Raw genomic sequence first — 8,259 nt, forward strand, 5'->3', positions numbered from 1 at the left:
TCTCCACTGGTTCAGGTGGTTCCTGCTATAGTAATTCCTATAACATGCAACTCAAATCCCAGGTTGTAACAATTTAAAGGTATTTCCATTACAATCTCTACCCCTGGTCCCTTTGTACCAGACCATCAGGTGTAACACTGAAATGAACTCCTCCCCTTGCTCCTGCTCTGGCTTGGATTTATCCACAGACTGCTGTCCCTTAGGGTTGTGCCTGCTCCAAGTGGAGCCTTATCTATGAGCCTCAGTCTCTCCAGGGGTATACCTGCTGCGGCATAGACTTATCCACAGCCACACTTGCTTTGAGGTGCACCTGTTCCAGAGTGGCCTTCTCCATGGGCGACAATGCCTTCAGAGGTGTATGTGCTCCAGCATGGCCTTACCCACAGCCACAGTCCCTGCTTCAACATGCCTTACCCATGACTGCAGTCCCTCTAGGGGCGTACCTGCTCTGCCATGGACTTATCCATGATCACATGCTTTGAGGTGCTCCAGCAAGACTTCATGCACAGCCACAGATGCTCTGAGGTGTACCTGCTGCAGCATGGATTTACTCACAGCCACAGATGCTCTGAGGTGTACCTTCTCCAGTGTGGACTTACCCTTGGACCACAATCCCTGCAGAGGTATACCTGCTGCAGCACAGACATAACCACGGCCACAAACACTTAGAGATGTAACTGCTCTGGCATGGGCTTATCCATGGCCACAGACACTTTGTAGTGTCCTGCTCCCACGTAGACTCATCCACAGGTCACAGTCCCTTCAGCTTGAGTTCACACTGGAGTTCCAGCCTGTCCAGTTACAGCAGCACAGAAACAGCAGCAATGCCCTGGCCATCTGCCAGCCCAGGCGCATGGCCATTGCTGTTATCAAAATGTTCCCAGGCACAGCAGAGTCAGGTGATAAGCAGTACAGCACTGCAGCAAACAGCGAAAGCAAAAAGCAGCCACCAATGAGCAGCCACTAATGTCAAGCACAGAAGATTGTCAATTAATAGCTAAACAGCAATAACAGCTATAAATTTGATCCGACACGTTCCACTCAAACCTGTCATTATCTCAAACCCTTCAAGCCTCATGTTGGGCACCAAAAATGACTGTCTTGGTTTAACCCCAGCCAGCAGCTAAGCACCACACAGCCTCTCACTCACTCCCCGCCCTGGTGGGACTGGGGACAGAATTGGAAGAGTGAAAATGAGAAAAATCATAGATTGAGATAAAGACAGTTTAATAGGTAATGCAAAAGCCACATGTGCAAGCAAAGCAAAATAAGGAATTCATTCATGACTTCCCATAGGCAGGCAGGTGCTCAGCCATCTCCAGGAAAGCAGGGCTCCATCATGTGTAACGGTGACTTGGGAAGACAAAAGCCATCACTCTGAATGTGTTCCTCTTTCCCTCTTCTTCCCCCAGCTTTATATGCTGAGCACGACATCATAAGGTATGGGATATCCCTTTGGTCAGTTGGGATCAGCTGTCCCAGCTGTGTCCCCTCCCAACTTCTTGTGCACCCTCAGCCTCCTTGCTGGTGGGGTGGGTGAGAAGCCGAAAAGGCCTTGACTCTGTGGAAGCACTGCTCAGCAGTAATGAAAACATCTCTGTATTATCAGCACTGTTTTCAGCACAAATCCAAAACTGTTAAAGTTTATTTAATGGCAGAGTGCTGGGCATTAACCTGAGCAACTTTTTAAAATTTATTTTGGATCACCTAGAAGTTAACCAAGTCTCTAGTTTTACATCAGAGCAGTTTGGGCTCTGGGAGAGTTGACAGACGCTGTTATCAGCAGTCTAAAATCGGCTGACAATACGTAATGTTTGCTAATATTTTTCTCTTTGGTCTGTCTGCAGTATTACAGGTGAGAAACTGGGTAGAAAATTCTGTAGCCGAACAATACACACTCCTGGCAGAAGAGGGCAGTGTTTTATGCAGATGAACTAGTTAGCAACCCACCCTTGACCCTTTTCCACATTTTTGAAATTGGCATTGAATTCATTTTTCTGCGTGTGTTTTCGGCACCAGTCTTTTTTACATTGTTACCACTATCTTAGACTTTCTTTAAAACAGCTGAAAACAGCAAGGTACATTCTACCAACTGAGAAACTGATTCACCAAAAGGGAGCAGCTTGAGGCACTTACCTGCTGACATCACAAGCGTGGCTGTGAAGTGCTGTCCTGGTACACCTTTGTAAACTACACTTTGCAAGAGCTTCAACAGAGTCCTCACAGGCTGCTTTATATTGCTGGGGGAGGTGGGAGGAAAACTTCTGCTGTCATCCAGCCATTTGGTTTGCTGCCTCCTCAGTACGGAATTTTACTCCTCATCAGCACAATGTATTAGACAAACTCTCTAATTCCCCATGCAAAAGAAGGTATATTGTGCTTGCCTCTGCAGAAGAAAGAGAGGCACAGGGACAGGGAGGTTGTTATAGATCCCCACTGTTGGGAATGTGCTGAATAAGACTGGTGAATTCAGAAGGCCAAGGGCAAAACCAAAAATTGGTTTAGGGTGCCATAGGTGAGGATAGGTGCACAATCTTTGGGACATCCTGCTGGACTTGGGAAAGGACTTTCCTGTCTTTTCTGTAGGGCTACAAGCCTCACTGCCAAATCCAGAGGAAACTGTATAAGAAATCAACTAAGTTTAGACACCTATTGTTTTACTGAGTGTGCTGGGTTTGTGTGGTGGGGTTTTTGGTAGTGGGGGAGGGGGCTACAGTGGTGGCTCCTTGTGAGAAGCTTTTTGAAAGCTCCCCTGGCTTCAAGTTCGACCCACCTCTGGCCAGGGCTGAGCCCATTTGTGATGGTGACTGTGCCTCTGTGATAATGTATTTAAAAAGGGGAATCTGGGAGGAGGAGTGGGAGTTGTGAGGAGGAGTTACAAGAGGGACACCTATGCAAACACTGAGGTCAGTGGAAGGAAGGAAGAAGAAGGGGGGAGGTGCGCCGGTGCAGAGATCCCCCCCGTATCCCATGGTGAGATGGCAGGCTGCCCCCCTGCCACCCATGGAGGACCACAGTGGAGCAGATGCTGACCTGCAGCCTGTGGAGGACCCCACGATGGAGCACGTGGCTGCACTCAAAGGAGGCCAGAACTGTGAAGGGAAGAAGCCCTTGCTGTTGTAGTTTGGCACTGGGAGGATGGCAACACGCAAGAGTGACCCATTCCAGAGCAGTTGGTAAGGGCTGCAGCCCATGGGAAGAACTCATGCCAGATAAAACTCGTGGAGGACTGTCTCCTGTGAGAGGGGAGCCACGTGGAGCAGGGGAAGAAATGCAGAGGGAGTGCTTCCCCCTCGCCACCCCACCCCCCCGCCCCCCCCCCCCCCCGAGGATAAAAGAGTGGCAGACTGACCCAAAACCCCCTATTCCCCAACCCTGTGCCACTGGAGGAAGAAACTAGAGATATTGGGAAGAAAACTGAGCCTGGGAAGAGCAGAGGGATGGTGGGAGGTGTTTTTAAGATGTTGTAACCCTTCTCACTGTCCCACTCTGTCTGTTAAGTGTTGATTTTGTTAGTGTTTGAAGTAAAGTGATGTTCTTTATCTTCCTCTAACAAGTCTGTCTTTTGCCTGAGACCATAATGGCTGAGACATGCCTCCCCATCCTTATCTTGAGTCTTTTGCTTCATTTTTTCCTTTCCATTCCTGAGGGGGAAGGAGTGAGTGAATGGCTGAGTGGTGCTCAGTTCCCCTCTGGCCTCCAACCATGACAGTGATAAACGAAGTACTTTTGTGTAAAATAAGAAGCTATTAAGGGTCCTCCGCTCTTTTGAGAGCAAGTAGTGCTTATGTAATGTGTATGCAATAGATACAGCACAGTTTAAATACCTCAGCTGATCAGAGGCTATTCAAACAGATGTAAATTAAAGAAAACTCAATACTGATCAAAGAAGGCTCAGTACTAGAAAAGACTAAATTAACATCTCATTTGACAGAGCATCTCAGTATCACTATGTTACACCTTTAACTCATTTTGTTAAGAGAAGCATTGAGCTTTTCTAAAGTCTCTTTGAAGGACTTGATCAAGTAAGCTCCCAGTTCATTGTTCGTCTCGTGAACAGCTGCGTCATAACTGCCGAAGAGTGGAGTGGAAGCCTTCACATCCTCCCTATTTGCTTGGAGTAAAATGAGGTTAATCTCCTCTGCTACACTTACATATTTTTGACGATCAAATCTGCAGAGACTGGCATCATCAACTGGGTAGGTGATGCCAATAGGGTAGCAGTCCCTTGGAACTGGGAACTCCACATTTTTCAGCATTGGCAACTCACAGAGAAATGTGAAAAGGTGTTTAAGTGCTTGGGATGACAGTGGGTTTCCAAGAAACTTAAATTCCTGTAGTTTCTGACAAGGGCTTAAACCTAAAATCAACATGTTGACATGAGTGTCTTGGATGTTACAGTCCTCCAAGGTAAGACTCCTGAGCACTGAAGAAGAATGTCTGAGAAGCTTAAAGAATATTGATGGGTAAAGGTCAGGAATATCGTGACCACTCAGGTCCAGGGCCTCTAAGTGATTAGCATGGAAGCTATTGGCTAAATAAGCCATATCAGCATGGTTCAATGAGCAGTTAGAAACATCCAGCATCTTCAGTGGAGTTTTTAGTGGGCTGTAGAATTAAAGAGAAAAAAAGTTTTATGGCATAAAACATTCAAAAGCTACATTTACAAAATTTTGTACAACTATCCAAATTAGGAATGCAGCCATCCGCCACATTTATTATTTTTCCTAACTTCTTTTGAGAAACAGAAGAATGTGCCAACAATGACAAGTATATTTTCGGCCTGAAATCAGATGTATGAATTAACTCCTACTTTACACAACTCCAACTGTGTTGTTTTAATGGGGATTAATTTGGTAACATTCTCTGTGTCTATTTTGTAACCAGTTATATGCTGTCAGGTGTCTATTACTTGCTGAATTAATAGCAGATCATTACTACCACAAAAGCATAGGTGGCTACTTCTTGTAGGCAGCTGTTATAATTTCAGAGATTCAGAACATTTCCATTAGGAAGGATTCATTACAAGATGAAAGTCAATCAATATTCTAACAAGACATCTGCTTTTGTTTCTAGTTTTGTTTCTACTATGTTTTTAAATGCCCAAGAGGTTTACATGTTGTATTGTCCTGGAGTTGCAAAGAGACCTTCTGATGATGCAGAAGGTTGGAAGAAGTGTACCTGACATTATGTGCAAATATTCTCATTGAATATAAAATAGTTCTGACAGGTAAAAATCAAGAGATCCCTTTCATACATGTTAAATCTTAGTGAGACTTCTGCCACAGACCTCAGCCAGATCAAATTTAGAAACTTATAATTTATTTCTATCAATATAAGCAGCGTGCTGTTCACAACTTTTAAATGAGATGACTTCTTCATATGGGAGGAATTTTAGATCAAGATGATGTGTCGTGATGAAACTTCTGTCTGCCTTTTTTTTTTTTAGGTGTTCTGAAAAGCATACAGTTAACTTATTTTCTGTTCAAATATGAACACCGTTCACTGGCAGCTTGTTATCTTTTTGAAAACTGACAATTTTTCTCAGGAATTCATCATGAATATTCTTATATTACCTTAATTTGCAGTACAGAAAAACATCGGATCTCTCTTGCCTTGAGACTGACAGACACAACAAACAACTGAAATCAAAGTCTCAAATCAAAGTCTACTATCCCTCTGCCCACCTGAAAATATAGTATCTGTGGAATTTTAGTATATTTACTACCTGGTTTTTAGAGGACAAAAATTCACCAGAGGCTCTGAAAAATACGTGGAATATGACTCAGGTCTTGCACCAAAGGCCAGCCCAAGCTGACTGAAATATAAGCTCAAGAATGTGGTAAATCAACGTGTGGGTGTAACCCTTTCTTATGTAGTAGCCAAAAGTATATTCTCATTATACTAATCAGATGGGCTCTGGAAGACTAATAAGAACAGTCAGTTCTTCTAAGTGTATTAGATATACATTGGCTTTCAATTCTCCCCAACAAATACTCTTTCCTAGCTTCCTGCTGCCCCTTCTCACACACACCCTGAGATATACTCACTTCCCTTATTCTCAGAGATTCTCAGCTTGCTGATGGCACAAAGGACTGTTCTTTACAGTTTGACTGAAAGCAGGATGACCAAATTACCTGAGCAGTTTCTGTATTCTTCCTGTGAGTATAGAAAAAGGCACATTCAGCTCTGTCAGCTGCGTCATTTCACCCATCTTTTCTCCAATGTTAATAAGCATCTGTTCATCTGCAGCTGTGAACCTCCGCACATTAAATGTTCGTGCTGGCAAGGTCAAGGACATCAGTAGGGGGAAGTGGATACTGTTGAAGAGTATGTCCAAGTGTTGCATTTCCAAGCGAACATTGTGAACTATTTCCAGTTTGCGCAACAAAGAGGGATCAATGAGTTTTATGATATAGAAGAATTTCTGCAAAGCCAGGTTGTCAGATCTGAATGCCACACAGCAGATCTTCAGTGGACAATAGCATTTCTTCAACAGGGCCTGCACTACCAGCTCATAGTTCCTCTCTGTAACAAACAAGTCAATTAGCACATTAATACTGATTTCAAAAGTACCTGGATTGCACTGTGTTTGTTGCAGATAAACCAGCAGTTCTAAACAAAGCTTAGAAAACAGTTGTGTCCTGGCCCACCTGCCCATTGTCTTCTTGCACTCACAAAACTGAACTTCAACATCTTTTATACCCGTCAGGTCGACCACTTTCAACCTTTTCATGTAGGGAGAAGGATGATTCAGCACATAGTCTCTCAGCCCTGTCAGACAGCTTTCCAAGCACACAGAGCATGTTCTGTAGCTCAGGTCTTCCTCGTAGTCCACAGTAGTTCCCAAAAGTTTTCCCATGTTAAAGTCAACAAGTGGCCAGTTCTCTACCAAGTCATGAATCACTTCCGCTTGCTCCAGTAAATAGCTGGCTTTAAAAAGAAGAGGAAAAAGATTATGGGCAACACCACCGAGACTCTTCCTGGCAAACTCTGCATTTGAAACGAATGCTTCAGCACTAATGAATCGGAGAGACTTCATTGTTGCTCTGAACTCCTTGCCATCATGGAGAGTGACTTCTGCATTTAACTAATGATCCTAGTGTCTTATCACCTTCTATTTTTATCTGCAGCTGCTGTTTGTTACTAAAGGAAACCTTGCTGGGAAGAGAGAATGAACAGTCACATGCTGATCCTCCGCTTTCTATTTTGGAGTTATACCGTGATTCTGCAGTATTTAACTGTGAGATCTTTAGTCAGAGAGCATTTATTAATTTAAACCCTCATATTTATAACAAAGCTAACTTGACTAAGTACAGACTACTGCCCAGCAGGAATAGTGAGATCAGGGGAGTACACATACCTGAGAATATTTCTGTATCCTTCCTACACCATACAAAAAGGCACTCAGGGTTCCAACTTAAACACATAACATGATCTGTATTCCACTTTCTTCCATGAAAGATAATATGCTGGGGATTCACATGCTGATTTCAATGGGAAGGATTTCTCAGAGTTAGCATAGAGCTTATCCTAAAAACTATAGCCATAAGGAAAGACTGAGGTGCTACAGTCATTGAGCTACACAGTATCCCTTCATTTAGCCCTTCCTGTCAACAAGGAATAGTTAAATACAGTGACTCCAGTGGAAAAGATACAAGACTCTTAGAAGAGCTCAGTGCCTTGGTGACCAGGACACTTTCCTGTTATAGGAGACTGAAGGGTAAGTACAAGACAAACTGAACAAGACAGAGCACAGAGTCAACACTTTCTCATAACTTCGCAGGCAAGAACCTTATTGCTGTTGCTTTGAGCAACAGATGGTCTTTTCTGTTATTTGAAAAATCATGGTTTCATTGTGATACAGAATGTGAAAACATTCAAAATCTATTACCTTTTCAGACTAGAAGACAAACCTCTCTCACACAGCTGTCACAAAATCAGAGACATTTCTTTCTTTCAGTCCAGCACTTGCCTGTCAGGGGAAGCAACATTGGATACGTCCCTTACAGTATCGATACTCTCATGTCTTTTGCTGGGCAACCAGTGGGACACAGGATGAACATAACTTGAAGTTACTAAGTTACTTGGAAGATTTATATTTCTTGTTTTTTTTGAGGCGGAGGGGTGGGGAGTGCACCTTACATTTCAGTTGTGGAACTTTTTGCCATACAACTGGATTCCTCTACTAGTTATTGACTGAACACTGGGTGCAAGACAACCCTGTAAACACCTTTCTTTTTTGCTCTGTCATTTAGA

At 43.6% G+C, this 8,259-nt stretch overlaps 1 protein-coding gene across 1 annotated transcript; it reads right to left on the minus strand.

Moving 5' to 3' along the window:
* Positions 1–3,898: 3,898 nt before the first annotated feature.
* Positions 3,899–7,065, minus strand: LRRC14B (leucine rich repeat containing 14B). Its single transcript, XM_074848562.1, has 2 exons — positions 6,138–7,065; positions 3,899–4,608 (listed from the first exon to the last, which is right to left on the minus strand). The coding sequence occupies exons 1-2, from the start codon at positions 7,040–7,042 to the stop codon at positions 3,963–3,965; spliced, it is 1,551 nt and encodes a 516-aa protein (XP_074704663.1). The 5' UTR covers positions 7,043–7,065; the 3' UTR covers positions 3,899–3,962.
* Between the last annotated feature and the right edge of the window lie 1,194 nt (positions 7,066–8,259).

The sequence above is a fragment of the Strix aluco genome, chromosome 1 (genome assembly GCF_031877795.1).
Source record: "Strix aluco isolate bStrAlu1 chromosome 1, bStrAlu1.hap1, whole genome shotgun sequence".
Classification (NCBI taxonomy): domain Eukaryota; kingdom Metazoa; phylum Chordata; class Aves; order Strigiformes; family Strigidae; genus Strix; species Strix aluco.